General features: G+C 35.0%; 1 protein-coding gene and 1 pseudogene across 7 annotated transcripts in view; one reads left to right on the top strand and one right to left on the bottom strand.

Moving 5' to 3' along the window:
* The window catches only part of LOC148876415 (eukaryotic initiation factor 3 gamma subunit family protein), a 43,303-nt gene extending 40,655 nt beyond the window's left edge, over positions 1-2,648 (bottom strand). For 2 of the 7 annotated variants that reach the window (XM_088966789.1, XM_088966790.1), the window contains exons 1-4: positions 2,300-2,555; positions 2,047-2,185; positions 1,809-1,936; positions 1,158-1,268 (exon numbers count right to left, since the gene is read on the bottom strand). In XM_088966789.1, the coding sequence (XP_088822915.1) occupies positions 1,158-1,268; positions 1,809-1,936; positions 2,047-2,171 (364 nt within the window). In that variant the 5' untranslated portion in view covers positions 2,172-2,185; positions 2,300-2,555. Of the gene's footprint in view, positions 1-426; positions 573-1,157; positions 1,269-1,808; positions 1,937-2,046; positions 2,186-2,299 lie in introns of those variants that run through there. The other 5 variants (XM_088966792.1, XM_088966791.1, XM_088966793.1 and 2 more) reach the window with 5 other exon arrangements.
* Positions 1,212-1,305, top strand: LOC148876416 (U6 spliceosomal RNA; annotated as a pseudogene).
* Positions 2,649-19,431: the final 16,783 nt, after the last annotated feature.

The raw sequence follows: 19,431 nt of genomic DNA, 5'->3' as shown, positions 1-19,431 counted from the left end.
GAGAACACAGCACCCAGCTGCACATAAGGAACATCTCCCCATGAATTTAACATACAAGTACGGGAGATGATCCCAATGTGCAGCTGGATGCCATGTTCTGAGTATCTTCGCACACTTTTGCTTGCAGCAGATCCGGTCTAACTTAAAAAAAAAAAAGTCACTAAAAAAGAAAACTTTGCATGCAATGTAAAGTTCACTGAACATATTCTAATTTTTAAGACAAAGAGGTCAAGTGTATGCATTTATTATACCCACATGGCATATTTATCATATCAATTCATGATATGCTGCTTGATACCCCTATTTTCATTCTTGTAAATAGACATGTCAAGGACACAAAAATAGTAAAAACACTACGAAAGGTTGACCACAACTGAGGGAGATATGCATAAGACATTTTGCCCAAAATCTCGAGAGGTAATTTACATAGTTTAGCTGAGACACAGCAATCAGGGCCCATTTGGGAGGGCAGAACTGAAGATTCAGCAAAACTAGCTCATCTGCTTTGAAGCATTCCAGATTCTTTTTTTTTAATCTGTTTGAAGCACTCCAGATAAGCTACTCAAAGAGGCTGAAGCAGACATCCCTTCACATGACTGACAGATGACTTGGCTGTCTGGATTTTCACCAAACATAGATTATAAGCTGTCCGTATGGGCCCACCTTGGAAAGCCAGAAGCTGCTGAGCTTCAGCCCTCCTAAACGGGTCTTAGTTAATAAATATATAGATAATAGATTTAAACAAAACAAAAATGTGCCAAAACACATGTCAAACGTGTTTATTCCATATAATATGGCACTGACTGAGTCAGTTCTTTTTTTTTCCTTTTGATACTAAAAGGAGTATATATAAAAGGAGTGTTCTTGTTACATGAATCTAAATTTGGCCAGACCAAAAGGTAGCTGCAATATGGTTAAAAGCCATCTTCAAAATGTTACCTGGTCATTGCAAAACTTCTCTCAGTTTATAAGCTCAAAGATGCCTGCTTGATTTAGAGTCATGATGTAACACTCACATGCAGAGACAAACATACTAGGTTGACCAGAGAAGATTCCACCAGACCTGGGAGCTCAACTTATGCTTTTGTAATGGTTGTGAAAGAATGAGATTACTTAAGGAACATAAATTGCAATTTTAGTACAGAAAAAAACCATACACCAAGTCACTTGTAACCACTGGAAATCCTTGGATGAATATTTGGTGCAAAGGAGTCTTTTTAGAGACATCCAGTAAAATTGGAACAATACAGTGAAGATTAGCATGGCCCCTGCACAAGGATGACACGCACAAATTGAGGAATATTTGGTGCAAAAGGAAGTACAAAGTTGAATTCATGTTTCCAGGGAACACTGTTACAAAAAACAAGATGAACTAAAAAAAAATGTGCAGTGAACTTCTAAATCATTGGATTCTATGTGAAGATGCCACGTAAACTCAGCAAAGACTGAAAATGGATAGAAAAAAAATCTCAATTGTGTGGAGAGCACCCCTCAATCAAAACACTGGCATCCGTATACCTTCTTCCCTAATAAAATCAAACCATCGGATGTATTTTTTATTCACTCTCCTCTTAAATAAATCAGGAAGCCATCATGATCCAATCTCACAACCGGGTTCAATTTGCACCTTAGACGGTAGTACAAAGTTTTAGTGAATATGTAGCACAAATCTAATTAAAAATTAATATAGCAAATTTGGCAGTTTATCTCTTTCTCATTCAGTTCTACGTATCAACTGCAACAGCAAGATACTCACTGTCAAAAAGCAGATAAACAATGCGTTAAAAGTAGTAAAATAATAACCCGACCTTCTGAAGTTGAAACTACACGAGAAAGATAGGGTCCCTTTGGTCCGCTTTCGACTTGAAACAGAGAACCAAATGGACAACCGATCATAGGCCCTAGGGAGCACTTCTTATTCCCAATTTTTATAGTCCTGCAATCCATAATGCATGATAACTCAGTACACTTAAGCACCCACTAAACGGGTGAAATGTTTGTGCTTTCTGCATTCTAACTTATGAGCCCATAAAATAATGAACATACGCAGCAGTCGAGAGACGAGCAAAGACGAGACGATCACCATCGTTAACGTCGAGCAAGACGCTGGAACCTTCGCAAGTGACCCTAGGGTTTTGAATTGAAGCAATTTTCAGGCTTTCTTCTGCCATATCTATGACCTTCACTGCAGAAACACAAATTGGAGGACGAGGTAAGAAATGATGTGCAAGAAGAAAATGAAGCAAGCATCAAAGACAGATCTTTTATGGTGTTGGGTGGCAGAGTATTTGGTACTGACACGCTCGGCTTTCTTTTGCTCTAGTACTGATTCTTTGACTTGAATCTTAAACCCTATTCTAGGGTTTAAAACTTTAAAAGTTCCTAAGACGTTCGAAATTGGGAGGGAGATTCCTGAGTCGGATGTTCAATTCCCCGTACTCGAAATTACATTTGCCATGGTGTCGGGCCTGCCGGTTTCCTGATACAAACGAGTTCGGATGATCGGAACCAGCAACCCACTACAGCTGCATACGAGATGTAAGGCCGCTTTGGGAGGGCTTTAGCTTTGATTGAGCTGCTCTCAGCTTTAATACCGCAAAGTAACTTGCAAAACGCAACGGTACACGAATTAGTAAAAAATGTTATTTGTATTACATTAATGGACGGCAAGCACAATTAAGGGGATTTCGTGCTTAACCTTTAAAAGTTTATAACTCACCGGACTACCTACTTTCCCTAAAATAGTACGTTAAGTTTTTGGGAGAGTGACATAAAGATACAAGAAAATAATGAAAAATCATATTAAATAATTACAATAATACCATTGACAATCCCACATACAAAATACATGCATAATCCACCCATGACACACACTTGGACACTGGAGTGGCAACTGTAGGCATGATGGATGGCATTTGATGGCGCGTCGAAGAGAACACTTGTGACATTCTCCCCCACTCAATTTAGTCTTCGATGACAAAGACTTGCTTCTGCTCAAGGCTCTGATCTGCTGTTGATGAAGGAGGGTTCTTCAGCTGCTCCACAAACTTTGTCTCTTCCAAGGCGGGGGCATGATGATGATGGGTGAAAGTCTTTAGGGTGTTCTTGATGGTGGGAAAACCTATGGTTAGTCCCTATGTCAAGTCTTTGCTTGGCTGCTTTAAGGTAGGATTTTGGATGTTCTGCTTTGGTGTTAGAAAGGTTTGTGGCCAGGGCTAGGTCAAAATGAAGGTTAGGATTTTTCGGGTATTGTTCCCCCTGATGATTTTTTTCCCAAGGGTTATTCCTCACAAGGCTCCTATGAGGGTTGGTTTGATCATTGTGGTGGCAGAAAAGGTACCTAAGTGGATTTGGTGGTACTCGCTCTCCCCGATGATGGTCATAGTGGAACTGATTGTGGCTGGAGACGACCTTGGGTCTTCTAGGAGTCTTCTGTGTTGTCGGCTCGTGGCGCTGACATTGGTGTCGTTGTTGATGTTGATGTTGATGTTGGCGCTGGTGCTGCTGCTGACACCGGTACTAGCACCGATGTTGATGTCAATGCTGGCGCTGATGTTGGAACGGCTTTGGGGGAGACTTCTTCCTGGTGATGACTTCCCAACCCGTCCCAGTGCTAATGTGAGATGATTGAGACGGGGTCTTCCTTGTAGGCACGGCGCTAGCTTCGTGGGTATCTGCTTCCTGATAGTATTGCAGGCCCAAAAGTTACTTCCCATGTACCTTCAAGGCTGTTGTCACTTGAACCATGCAAGGAGAACACTCGTCCAATATGAGCAGACTGTCTATGTGTGGCATGAGAGTTGCTTCCGCCTGTGCAAGAAACTCCATTCCCAAGACAACATGAAAAACATCCAAAGGTACTACAAATAGATTGATGGGTCCTTTCCGTGACCCAACTTGGAGATCTACCCCACGAGCCATGCCTTCTACTACTTTGGCCCCTGAGTTAACAACCTTGATCCACCATGTCTGTTTGGTGGTGGTCAAGCCGAGTCGCTTTGCCTCCACAAGCGAGATGAAGTTATGGGTGACCCAAGTGTCTACCAAGGCTTGGGTCAGCCTCTCGTCAAGGGTGATGTCTACATATTTCAGCCCCTTGTGAGCTTTGGTGGGCCGCTTGGATGTAGCCTCATTCTTAACCATGGCATTGATGAGTTGGAGGGCGCCTACTCTTGGCGCTGCTGTGGGTTTCTCCTCATCGCTCTCTTCATTGTCGCTGAGTTTGCCGGTGAGGGTAGTGAGTTTCTTCCGTGTTGGACAATCACTCGTCCAATGATTCCCATTGCAAAGGTAACAAAGGCGCAAGAGGAGGAGTTGGTCTCCTAGTGAACCGATGGCCCTAATAGCTTGGGGCTCCTTGTGGCTTCTTCCCTTGGTAATTGTTGGGTTTGTTAGTGGGCACTTGTTTCTCCTGTGTAGAGGTTGACTTTTTATCTCCCCCACTCAAGCTATTGGTATGTAGGCTATCTGGTTGGTGGTCATCCTCTTTTGACTTTCTTAGATCAACTAGTTGCTCGGCCACCACTATGGTTGTTGCTAAGTCCTTCACCCCACGCCGTTGTAGTTTGAGTTCCGCCCATGGTTTGAGACCATCCATGAAGTTGAACAAAAGGTCTTTGTTAGACACGTCGGAGATCTCAAGGGTCAGGGCTGAGAACTCTTGGACATAGTCATGCAATGAGCCTTGGTGCTTCAAGTTCTTCAACTTTGTTCGTGCCAAGTACTCAACATTTTCGAGGAAGAACTGTCGCTTGATCTCTCTCTTGAAATCGGCCCAGGTGTTGAGGGTCCGAGTGCCACGTTCAATGTCCTTGCAACATCAACGCCACCATAACATTGCAATATCATTTAAATACATGGCGGCTATATGTACCTGAGTTTGGTCATCATGGATGCCAGTCGCGGAGAAATACTAATCAAGTTGCCACAAGAAGTTTTCAAGCTCCCAAGCATCATGAGCACCGGAGTATAGAGTTGGTTGGTGCACCTTGATGTGGGTGGATGGAGCAGATGAAGGGCCGGTGGAATTGGCCATAGCTCTTTTCATGATTTTCAGCTCGGCCCTCATCTCATCCAATTATGCTTAGAAGCCGTCCATCATGCCTTGAAGGCTGCTTTGGGAAGAGCTAGCTTGTGACTATTGCAAGGTGTTCTGGATGTCTCGGAGGGCTCTGTTAAAGCTGCTCTCCAGCTCCACCATAGCATTATCTACCGTCTCCATGTTGAGATGGAGTTCGTCGACCTGATCTCGAGTATCACCTACTGTTGCCTCGTAGCGTAGGATGTGCATGTCCATGCTAGCTAGTTGGTCGACAGATTTGTCACGCTTGCTAGCTTTAGTTGTGCGGCCCTTTGGGGCTTGCGTCTTGGTAGGATCGTCGAGTGGAGCCTCATTGGTGTCACGGGCTTGGTGCAGCCCGTGTAGTGTGTCATCGGCAATGTCACGGTTGCTCTTCATTGTGCTGAAGGGCGAAGACAGGGTCCAATGTGTGTGTAGAAGCTCCTGCTCTGATACCAACTGTCACAGGACTAGTCATTGGGGCCCCGTATGGCACTAGAATGTGACGAGTAAGCCTAAGTAACAAGCAACAACACAAAAAAGGCAACAAGATGACACACAAATTAGTCAAAAAGGCTACTTGTATTGCATTAATGGATGACAAGCACAAGCACACAGTTCAGTGTCGAGGGGATCTCGTGCTTAACCTTTACACGCTTATGACTCACTCGACTACCTACCTCCCCTCAAAGAGTACGTTAAGCTTTTGGGGGAGTGACATAAAGATACATAAAAAAGATGAAAAATCATACTAGGTAATTATAAGAATGCCATTGGCAATCCCCTATACAAAAATATATGCATAGCCCACCCATGACACACACTTGGACATTGGAGTGGCTGTTGTAGGCACGATGGATGGCACTTGATGGCGCGGTGAAGAGAACACTTGTGATTAGACGTCTAATTAAGGGTGTGAATCAGGTCGTGCCATGGCACGATTGTGCGGGTCGATGCGTCACGGCCCAGAACAGCCCATACATATAAATAAATATTTAAATATATATTATATTATATTATATTATATTATATTATAATATATAATATATAAAATATTTATAAAATAAATAATTTTTTCAATTTTATTATACTATTTTATTTAATTATTGTATATATAAATAATTGTGTACATCAAAATTCATGTAAAATAAAAATTTTAAGACTTTTTTAAATAAACCTTTCATAGCTTTGGCCTGGTCCACACCTCCACAGTCCAGCTTGGCCCAAAGCTTGGTCCACAGATTATCCCATCTCATAAACCAGCATGGAAAAGCATGGGCCTGCACGGGCTTGGGTTGTGAGCCGTGCCGTGCCGACCCCCCAAAATATCCTAAGGAAGGGAGGCACAAACCATTTTATAACTCTAATTAGACCTATTCATGAGTCGGGTAGCTTGACAAGGCCAGCCCATTATAAGTCTAGCTTAGGCTTGGACATGAATTTATGCCGATAGACTAGGGTCAGGCCCAAAACACCAAGCCCAACTTTTATGCGGGTTGGTCTTGGGCTTTATCAATAAAGCCCAACCCAAGCCCGAGTCTGACTTAATAATATATTATATAACAAAAAATGTATTTTATATAATAAAAATACATATAATATCTATTTTCTTTGTTCCTTTTCTACTTTTTCAAGATATAGTGGGATCTTTCATCCAAGGTTCAAAATATAGGGGGGATTGTATCATGATTCGCTCCTTTTTTTTAGTTATTTTTCTTCAACTAGGTTCAAAGGGGTCAATTTAAGGCCCATCTACCCCTAAACCGGGTTAGACCCCGAAACACCCCCTGGAGGGGTGTATCGAGAAGCTCTCAATATGATACATATCAGTCGATAGCCTGATATGTATCGAAATTTTGAACCTTACTTTCTTTATTTTTGGGTTTTGAGGTATTTTAATATAAATTAATCAGTTATTTTGTTGAGTAAAAAAAGAAAAAATCCTTTTTTTTTCTAATTTTTTGTTCGGGCTGCCTTTGTTTGAGTGTTGGGCTCAAGCTCAAGACCTAGGCCCGATGGTTAGGCTAGGCTTGACCTCATAGCTTGAACCAGCCTAGCCTAGCCCGTGAATAAGTCTAGTTGTAATGGCAATTTCTACTTTGCCTGGTGGGTACCCATCCTTACTCATCCCAAGGAGTGGGTTTTTTCACTTGAATGATGGATTTTGGTGTGAGATTGGGCTTTGAGATTTTACAACCCATACAAATACTAGTAGGGTATGGTATCAGGCTAAACTCAACCCTCCCCAATATGCATATTGTTGGAAATCATATGAACTTTATGTATTAAGTGTTGAATTTAATAATATTTTGAATTTTATGTAAAGAATAATCAATAGTTTGTGTGCTTTTTACATGTCTTAATCAAATAATTGGAAATTTTGATGTTTGATCATGTTATTTTACTTGTTTATTGCTCATACATACCAAGAAATAATAAGAAATTATATGTGGGTTCTAAACCCAACCTGCCTACCCTTGAATGCAATTTGGGTTTTGTATTTTCATGCGCAAAGAGGGGTTGAATTATCAAAATCCTACCTGGTATGGGTTGGAAGGTTTAGAGAGATAGGTAGGGTATAGAATTTACAAAACCTCCCTAAACCCACCCCATTACCATCCATATTCAATGGAAGTGTATTTGCACTTTTCAAGGGTTTTCACCAAACTTAACTTATAGGCTTTTTGTTGCAAAGCCAAAAGCCATTGTATGAAAGCCCATGTAAGATGTACCCAATTTTTTGCTATAGTGGATTGTTTGAAGCGTTTGGATCAATCTTGCATGATATATGTCTCTTTGTTGTGTGGATCCCAAAACTCAATGATGTGATCCCTTGGAAAGAACAAAAGATATCCCCATGCCATTTTGTTCATTCTTCTTATGTTGCATGGTGGGTATTTATGTAATTTGTAATTTCATTTCCCACTCCCTTGCATTGCCCTCGTCTAGATGGAACTTGAATCCATGGACCCAACCTTCACTAGAGATGCTTTTCTCAAGCCTACAAACTATTAGATACATTCTAGACTTCATTATTTTTTATTTTTGAAGATTGGATATTTGGGGGGTAAAGGTTATCCTTTTTCTTGCTAAGTAAATAATATATATTATAAAGCAATAATCTCTTGTACATCAGGCATCCCCGATGGATAAGCATTAATTATACATCACTAAATCTCGATTCAAAGTTTTTTTCTTTTGAGCCACAAAATGGTTAGATTGATTATACTTCCTACTTATAAAACAAAAAGAGGCAAAGGTGAACTGCTTTAAAAGGATCCTGGTCTTTTGCAAAAGCCAAAGGCAATACTAGTGGGGGCAAAGGTTCTCCCTTATGGCCAATTTTTTTGCATTAAGGGCAAAATGCCATGATCAACAAATATGCTTCGTAAGCTTGTTAGGTGGTATGACACTTGCATTTGAGCAGACAATATCAACAACATCTTGCATGTAGATCTCCTGAGTAGCATCTTCTTTAGGGCAAATGAAAGCATTCATCTCACAATTATAGCGTGGGCTTAAGAGTAAGGGTGTTCACAGATCGGTTGGGCATATTTTGCAAACCAAATTGGTAGTACCGCTTAATCAAAATTGAATCGAAATTGATCGGTTAACCGGTTAATATGTTTGGTTAACTGTTGGATCAATTTGTTGGTTCTTCAGTTTTTGGATTTTTATAATATATATTAAGATAAATATATGAATATACAATAAAAAACTATAAATACATATCAAATATCATATTATAAATAATAAATAATATATTATATATCATAAATATATAATGCACATATATTCATTTATAATATATAGATAATATAAAATATATAAAAATATATATAATATAATATAAGTATACCAGTCATTCGGTTAACTGCTGGTTTTTTATATTGGTTAACCGAAATTGAGTTAGTACATTCGGTTTTTCAAAAATATTAAACCAAAGTTGAACTGATTTATTAGGTTAATTGGAATTTTCGATTCAGTCTCGTTGATTCAGTTTGGTTTATCGATTTTTCATGATCTCACCCCTACTTAAGAGTTTCATTTTATAGCTTCCAATTTGATTCACAACACCACCCCACATAGAATCTTGATCCTTGTCATATTCATGGAAGGAATAAACAAAGGAAATGGCTCTATAATGCTTCTTATGGATGCCGGAGGTTGACCGATATCATTAGATAACTATTGGTTATGAACTGTTGATGATGTCATCATAACCATTGGTTATAATATATGATATTTGAATTTAACTTTTATAATTTGCATGAAACCCAAGGCAAATATCCACTTTATATAACATAGATTAGTGGAAGCTTTAAAATAGAAATTCCTAGTATCTCTATGGAAATCTCATCAAAAGTCTCTCCAAAATTCTTGTCAAATCATCCGCACATTATAACCGACAACCTTATAATGCTCATAAGATAAATGGGAATTGAAGAAATAGATGTGCATAAATCTCACAGCATGAGATAATATCTTGCCTTCTGACCTTTGAGTTTTGATTGGACTTTATCAATAATGAAATTGAAGCAATCTCACATTTACCTTATGATGAACATCATAAGGTTGGATTATCTAGATGTTCTTCAATTGTCTTCAAAGACTGAACACCCAAAGCACTAGACCAAATCCATATATTCTTCTCCTTCCATTCATTTTATAGAAATTTCCAATATTTAATTTGAGGAAAAAACACTAAATCCACATATTCTTCTCCTTTCAGTCACTCTATTATAGATTTTTTGGTATCATGTCTTTACGACATCATAGTCAAACCCTTTAGAAATGAGACAAAAAAATCCATTAAAAATGTATATTAATCAAGCAAAGCAATGACTTAAGTAATTCGAACGGATGAATTATTAGTTATTAATAACTAGTCATTATTCATTATGGTCTGGGTCAGGTTAGGTATGGGTCTGGCTCCACCCAAACCTAATTGAAGACACTCCAACCCCACATGAACCAACCTAGTAAGATTTAATGGATTACCAAACCTGGACCCACCATATAGGATTGCAATCGATTAACAAAGTCCAAATACTGAATAGAAATATGTAGAAGTGAAGGTCATATTTTACTAATCTTTCAATGTTAACCTTCACTTGTCATATAAATTTTATGAATATTCTAAGGTTATTTATTAAAACACCTCTAAGGTTTCATAGATTTATTAAAACTTGTTCTACATATATATAATTTGTGTTTTATTAAAACACCACTACAGTTTCATAGATTTATTACAGCCTATTCTATAGTTTGTGTTTTACTAAAATATCCCTTATAGTTTGTAATTAATCGATATTTCTTTAGATGATAGTGGAAAATGATAGTTTTGAGTCTTTTGACTCTAATGTTCATTCGAATAAATTTAGTAAAAAAACAAAAATACCATTTTTGCCTCATTAAGACATGAGAAATCATTTTATCTGGCTCTATTTGGTCAATTTTGTTTTTCTGAATGAAAAAGTGTTAGGGGTATTTTTGGAAGGACAAATTTCTTAAAATACCCTTATGGTTTAGGAAATTGACTAGCTCTACCCTTACTGTTTAGATATTATCTTAAAGTACCCCAAGTTTTTTGACAATTGACATTGTCGGTAAGCACTAATGGAAAAAAATGAAATGTCCCATTTGCCCTCTACTATTTCTCAAATTTTCAGAATAAAACCCAACTCATGAAAAAAACTGAAGAAGAGCTTCCTCAAGTCAAGTTTACCTTCCAAATCAGTTGAGACAACTTAACATTAAGGCCCAATTGCTCTTACCTAGCATTCAAACATCCAAGGAGAGCTAATTTGGATTAATTGATTATAGTTGAAGCCATCAACAGAAATGATCTCTACAACTTATCAAATGCTCATCGCATTCCTATATTAAGTTATCACACAATCGTTGAACCAACAATGGCTCTCTTAGATTCTTTTGAATCCAAAGGAGGACCTGTGGCCATCGCCATGGGCTATGAGAATGAGGTGGACCGAGACGATGTGAACTGGTTTCCACCACGACACCACCGTTGCAAAACCACCGCATTTTTCACCAAAAAACTACAACTTGCTGCAACATTAGTCTTACTGTGTACCAGACCTTCGAAAGTTGCTATATTTGGAGACGTGCCATGGCTATTGATGGTGCCTTCAATGTTATAATTGGTAGAGAGATAACAACGTCAGCAGCTAGAGAATGGGTTGCATCTCAGAATAGTAATGTTCTTGGGGATGTTTCTGTAAATAATCAAAGGAAGGTGGAAAACAACCACAAATGATTGCATTAACCATCGATCCTTCTGGTCACACGAGACAATAGTCTATTAGGGCTAAGTACTTTAGTTGCATCTGGTGTTGTTTTGCTTTACATCTCAACTGATCTTTCCGTCTGGTCATTAGCTGTGTACATGAGGAAAATATGGAGAATATTGCTGAAATAGTTGGTTTCTCTTGTTTCAACTGAGTTTGGAGAAGAAAGGGAAATTCAGGGTTGATGATGCTAAACTTTTGGGATTTGGGTTCTTTAAATGCCTCTATCTAGTGACTGATCCCTCCCAACTATGGAAGTTGAACTTCTTGAGAAAAGTAACTGAAGGGAAAGATGTTTATGTTATGATTTTGGATCGATTTTAGTTGAATTGTTTTTTTTTTTTAGGAATTAGGTCTTATTATCGTTTCATTATACTACTTTGTTAATAACAGATGGTTAGGGCTGATGGAAAGATGCATGATATCCTGAAGCCTTAGGTTCAATTGTCTTAACAAGGACAAATTGAGAAATACAACACTTGTAATTTTAGATGCCTACATAGAACTTATTTGCAAGCCTCTTCATTAACTTTATGGTGTTGGAGAGACGATGGAATTGCCGCATGTGCAACATTAACGATGCTTACCCTAACCATAAGCAAAGACCGTTTATTGCTCAGAGCTTTTGACAACACCTCCATAGTCTCTAGTCTATATTCTCTTGGATTTGTGGTATGTGACTGTAAGAAGGTTGTTGTAAAGTACCAAAATCACTCAATCCGATGCATTGTCTATAGTTGTACAAGATTATTATTAAATGAATAATCTTTCCTGCTAATGGAGCCGAGTTCAAGCCCAATGAAGCTTAGTTCGTGAGGCTTGCGAGTCTATTATTAAATAAATATTTTTAATTATATACATACGTACATATATACATACATACATACATACATACATATAAATATATATAATAAATAATATTATTATATATAATAATATTTATATATTTTATGTATAATAGTAACTAATTTTTAACTTTTGTCTATAAAATAAAAAATAATTTTATATATATAATTTTTAGTTTTCAAAAAAAAAAAAGCTTGGCTTATAGTCGAGCTTGAACTTGCGAGCTATGAATTGAGCCGAGCTCAAGCTCAAGTCTCTAGCTCGAATCAAGCTCAAGCCTAGATACTATTCCTATGAGCCAAGCTCGAATAGCCAAGTATTCAGCTCGGCTCAAATCCACCCATAGTTGCTGCCACTGTCTTGCTTGGTTGAGAGGTTAAAAGAGATGAATAGGGTATTTCTAAAAGGGTATTTTAGGAATTGTAAACAATATGTTAGTCACGTGATGCCACATATGAATAGAGTGTGATGGGAAGTTAACGACAATGAAGGTTTTAGATGATTGTCATAAAACTTAAGGGTACTTCAAGACAATATGTAAACAATAAGGGTAGAGTTGGTCAATTTTCTAAACCATAGGGGTACATTTTCCATTCATTTTAAATGATTATGTTACTATTTTTAGATGACAAAACACTTAGTGAAAGGTTGATTAAGTAGATAGGTTACAAACTATATGAGATGTTTTAATAAAATGAAAACTACAAGATAGGTTTAAGTAAATCCAACTATAGGGGGTGTTCTAATAAATTACCCAATATTTTATTACAAACATTTATCACCTCGTGAATCTTTATAAAAGAAAAGGCTCATGTAATAAGCATGGTTTCAAGTCTTAGGGCCTGTTTGGTTTGTAGGAATAGGGGTATGGAATTGGAATTGGAATAACCCATTCCGATTCCAAATGTTTTGTTGGTTGGAATTGGAATTCCTTTCCCATTCTTGGAGGAATGACATTCCCCCATCCAAGGGAATGGGCATTCTCTCCCCCTCACATGGGAATGAAATCCCATTCTAGCCTATTCTAATTCCTATATGAACCAAACAGACTATGGAAATAGATCATTCCAATTCAAACAAGATAGACTTATAGAAGACAAAATCACCTCAATATCTAAACCCATAACCAGTTGGAGAAAGAAGAAAACTTGACTTAAAAAGATGTAGTAGGTGTTTGGGATCGATGCCATTTCCACATAAAATGGTGCCACATCAGAAATCTGATTCCTGAGAAATGCTTGATATTTGTTTAACTGTTTTTTCTGAAAAATATTTTCTCAGACCACACCTTGAAAATCGAGAAAGGTGTGGTTTGAGAAAGTGCCATTTTTGGTGTTTTCCCACTTTTCCCACTTTTCCTACTGTTGCTAGCAATAGCGTGCTATCGTGGCATTGTAAAATGCTTATGTGGCAGCAACAACAATGGTGCCAAATAGAAAACCTGAGAAAGCATTTTTGAGGAAACAACATACTATACAACTAGTGGGGACTTGTGCGATGCATGGAATAATCCATTAATTTAGTATTTTATTTGTATTTAAAAATATAATTCAGTAATATATCAGTAATTATTCATTAATTATACAAACAAATTTCAAAATACAGTAATTTTCTGAAGTTACATTTAATTAAACTAGATTTTTTCAAAATTCCAATAACCAATTTGTTTTAATATTTTCAATAACAATAAAAATATTAATATAAAATAATTGAAATGTTAAAATTATTGAAATTTATAATTTAAAATACAAATAATATAAAAATAATGATTGATTTATTCAAATAACAATAAAAATATTTCTTGAAAATGTTTGTAATTTTCATAAATATCAATAACCAACAATTTGTTATTAATTATACAAAAATATTTAAAATTTAGTAATTTTACAAAATTAAACTAATTTATACTAAACTTTTGAAACTTCAAATAATCAAATTGTTCTAATATTTTCAATAATGTTAAAAATATTAATATGAAATAATTAAAAATGTTAATTAATAAAGCTATAATTACTACATTAATGAAAATAATAAAAGTAAATAAAACGTAAAAATACTAAATAATAATAATAATAATAATAATAATAATAATAATAATAATAATAATTAATAAAAATATTAAATCAAATAAGTAAAAAAATATAAAAAAATAAAAATATTACAATTAGTGAAAATTAATTATATCAAATAACTAAAAAATAATATTCAATATTAAATAATTATTTGAAATTGTAATAAATCATTTTCTGATAGTGATTATGATTTTCATAATTTTATAGTTAGTCAATATTTATAAATGATTATTAATGATTAATTTATATAAAAATGAATGAAACCTATGTGTTAAGTAACTTACTAATTAATTAAATATCATTAATTATCTCTTTAGAAATTAATAGTAGTGATTGGCTATTAATAGATTGAATTGATAAGTAATGATTATTTATTAATTAATGTAATTATTATAATTTATTAATGCGATTGGTTATTAATAGTAATAATTGGTTATTAATAGTTATTAGTTAAAAGACAAAACTGGATGGGTTATTAGTAGTTATGCTGGTTTGGACTAGTTCAGAAGGATGGAACTGGATTGATTTGTTATTAAAATGATTTATTTATATGGTTATGGGTCGTATTTGAGTCGGATTGTCTACAATTTGGTGCAAAATAATTATCTTCATAACCCAAATGAAGCCAACAATGTCATTCGACACAGTGGTGAAATACAGAAACTAGGGATGAGATATTCACCCTTGTTTCCATCCCTTTCACTCCTAAATGGTGTTTGACACAGTTGTCAACAATAATGAACATCGAAAGCAACCCGTAGATATTGGAAATGGTGTGAAATACATACCTGTGTTTACAATTAGGAAAATAAGAAGCATTGATAGAAGTAACGAATGTCAGAGAATTAATATCATACCTTTAAAAAGTTTGCTTGATCCAGTGCTCACGGTGCCATAAATAAAGCAAAAACTACCACTGGAATATAATGAACAACAAAAAACAACCACAACAGTCTCACCCTTGTTTTGGTGTGGTTAAGTATGAATCTATGGTTAGAAAAATAAAGGATAGAGCATTGATAAAAGGAAAGTGATGCCAAAGAACCGATAATACCTGCTTTATCTAGCTATCAAACTATTCCAAAAACTTCTATTGGAACAGAAGAAAATAGACCAAAACCGTTGGGGTGGGATTCTCAAGCTCCTTTTTGAGTTGTTTCATCGTCTCTATTTACATGGGATTCTCAAACTTCAAGCTTCTCCAAAGGCGAAGAAAATGGGTCATTAGGAAGGAAATAGTTTATCAGGTTGTAGAAAAAATATAACCCAAAAGGAATCCAAGCATAACATGACCTAGAGTCGTGCTTCATTCAAAGTCAAGTGAAGCGAGTTTGTTAGGCTAGGAAAATCTCCCAAAACGTGAGCTACATGCTTACTTAGACGAAATTACATAGAATTAAAAATAAAAAACAAAAAATTATAAAATCAACAAAGGGGATTTTGGAAGTTGATTTGTTGGAATAAAAAATAACGTGGATTAAAAAATAGAAAATTCAAAAACAGGAGAAAATTTCTTCACTCTTGTATTTTAGGCGGTGTTTGGCATTGATGCCATTTTCTGAGAAAAGGATGCCACGTAGGCGCCGCATCAAAGAAAGCGATGCTTCAAACAACGCCCTTTTGTTTAGTACCATTTTTCTAAGAAAAAAAAACTGTTGCTCTAGACCACACCTTGGAAATCGGGAAAGTGTGGTTTGAAGCAATGCCAAATTCAATGTTTTTTGAGAAAATGGTGCATTGCTGCCAGTGGTGTAATGACATGGCATAATCTTGGACGTTGGATAATATAGACCATGTTGAAAATGTTACTACTAGCATTGGTACCAAACAAAACCACTACTGCTTTCTCAGAAAACAACCTATATGACAGTATTACTTCCAAACAAAAAATAAGCACAGTACAACTCCACATGCCCAATACTGTCTTTCTTAGAAAATTGTGCAATGTTCTTGATAATATATATATATATATATATATATATATATAGAGAGAGAGAGAGAGAGAGAGAGAGAGAGAGAGAGAGATCTTTTTTGTTATTTGAATGGTGTGGACTGTCACACCCCGAAGCTAATAGGGGATAGCTCACTTGACATGACCCAAAGCTAACCAAGGATGATCAGAACTCAACCCTAAAGGATCAGGTCAAGGCAGGATAACCGCTTAACTCAACTCGTTGGCATTCCCTGGTCTAACACTTTACACTTTGGAGTTGGGACTTAAGGAGTGGAATTGATTTGTCTCGCCGAATGATTAGTTCAATATCCCATTGATTCTAGAATGTTTCTTTTTCTCTTTCATTGTACATTAAATTAGAGAAATACAATTTTTTTTGTGGCTATTCTGTATGGGTATCAATGTATCATGTTGCTTTATATGTAGGGAAGTTGAGGGAAATAACAATGCCGTTGACAAGATCAAAGTATCACACATTTTTCAAGCCTTGATACTTACTCTTTTTATTATTTTTAATGTCTGAAAATAGGTCTAGTATAACCATTATTATACTCTAGAAACAATTAAACATCAAAACCCTTTATATTTTAAGCATTGATGATTTCAAAAATTATATCTCAATTACTCGATACTTTGAACTGAAGACCAATTAGGTGGGATAACGTAGAAATTGACTATGAATTGATTTCTTGTTATCTTTTATATATACTAACAGGAAATGGGTGCTCTCTGCATCCAAGAAATGAAATCTACTCGTATGAGTAGATCCCACGTGCGAGCACCCATTTCCTATAGATAATAATAATTATAATTAATGTAATAATAATTACTGATTATTACAGTAATTAACTACTATAATTAGTAATTATTAAAATTGGGTTACTAAATTTATTATCAGTATTTTTTAATAACAACATTTATAATTTTAATTTAAAGTTAAATTGAAGTAAATATATAGTTATTAACAATATATAACAATAATTATTAATTATAGTCACTAATTATATATTTATTAAATTAATGTAATAACCAGTAACTATTATTATAGTAATTAATTACTGTAATAATCAGTAATTATTATTACAGTAATTATAATTATTATTATCTATAGGAAATGGGTGCTCGCACGAGTAGATTCCATTTACTAGATGTAGAGAGCACCCATTTTAAGATTACTTATTATTACATTAATTTAATAAATATGTAATTAGTGATTATAATTAATAATTAATGTTATATATTGTTAATAACTAGATATTTACTTCAATTTTACTTTAAATTAAAATTATAAATATTGTTATTAAAAAATATTGTTATTAAATTTAGTAATCCGGTTTTAATAATTACTAATTATTATTGTAATTTAATAAATATATAATTAGTGATTATAATTAATAATTACTGTTATTATAATTATTGTTAATAAAAAGATGTTTACTTTAATTTTACTTTAAATTAAAATTATAAATATTGTTAATAAATTTAGTAATTATTGTTATATTAAAAATAATAAAAAATATTTTTAAAAGAAATATTATTGATTATTTAATAAAATATTATAACTACTGACTATTACTGATAAATATTATTAATTTAATTTAATTTTGGTAATTATTAATTTAATGAATATTGTTAATAAATCATGTTCATAAATTTAATAATTACTATTATATTAAAAATAACTAAATAATATTATTAAAACTATCATTAATGGTTATTTAATTAAATAGTATAATTACTTACTATTATTGATAAATGTTGTTAATAACGTTCTAACAGTTGACAGTTCGACCGTTCGGTACGAACTGATGGCCCATTCTAACAACAAAAACTACAACCAAAAAATTACGAAACTATTTTGGCAACTGGTTTTTGGATTGACGATTCGATCATTCGGTTCGAACGGACAGTTTGTTTTGACAACAAAAATTATATGCAAAAAATTGAGTTTGTGAGGTCCATTAAGTAGTATCATATGTGTTATGTCATTTGAGCGTGTGACTCATACGATCCGAAAATGAAACCGTTATGGCCACCAGTTTTTGGATCGATGATTTGACCATTGAGTTCAAATGGGTAGCCCGTTTTGACAACAAAAAATTATAAGGAAAAATTTATGGAACCATTCTAGCCACCGGTTTTCAGGTTGATAGTTCGATGGTCTGATTCGAACGGACGACCTATTTTGACAATTAAAATTATAGGCAAAATATTGAGTGTGTAAGGTTAATTGAGTAGTATCATACATGTTATGTCATTCGAGCATGTGACTCATACAACCCAAAAATGGAACCGTTTTGGCCACCGATTTTTGGGTCGACAATTTGACCGTCTGATTCGAACGGATGACCCGTTCTAACAATAAAAATTAAAAAAATATAAAAAACAACCAAAAAACATTGAATGGGTCAACAGGTTGACGGTTCGACCACTCAAGTCAATGGGTCATTGACCGATTCAACGGTTTTTGGCTAGGGACCGAGATTGAGGTAAAACGGAACTGGTTGCCTGGATGGTTACCAATTAAAAAAAAAAACGGACGATCCATTATGACAACAAAAATTACAAGCAAAAAATTGAGTGTGTGAGGTCCATTAAGCAGTACCATATGTGTTATGTAATTCGAGCGTGTGACTCATACAACTTGAAAAACAAAACCGTTCTGGTCACCGGTTTTGGGTCAACGGTTTGATTATTTAGTTCTAATGGATGGCCCATTTTGACAATGAAAATTAAAAAAAAAATTAAAAAATTACCAAAAACCATTGAACGGGTCAATGGTTTGACCACCCAAGTCAATGGGTCATTGATCGACTCAATGATTTTTGGCTAGGGACCAAGATTAAGATAAAACGAAACCGGTTGTCTGGATGTTTTCGATTAAAAAAATACCAAAAACCATTAAATGGGTCAATGGATCAATAATTTGACTATTCAGGTCAATGACTAATTGAGCGATTCAATAGTTTTTGACCAAAGACCGGATCAACAGGTCAATGCTTCCATTCCAACCCCTGTAAAATAGGGCCCTCTACTAGTTTTATATTAAATCGAGAGAGATTGTGTTACGTCAATGAAGGATGCATGCTTTTTTTCATTTATGTCCTACGTATGCCAGTTTCATTAATATAAAAATATTACTTTAAATGTTTATTGTTTTTGTTGTTCGTTTGCACATTTCAAGTAACACTC

The sequence above is a fragment of the Nelumbo lutea genome, chromosome 1, assembly GCF_056320005.1.
Source record: "Nelumbo lutea isolate HS-2025 chromosome 1, American lotus-T2T, whole genome shotgun sequence".
NCBI lineage: Eukaryota > Viridiplantae > Streptophyta > Magnoliopsida > Proteales > Nelumbonaceae > Nelumbo > Nelumbo lutea.
The sequence above is the reverse complement of the archived record's forward strand: the minus strand, read 5'-3'. Positions and strand labels throughout refer to the sequence as shown.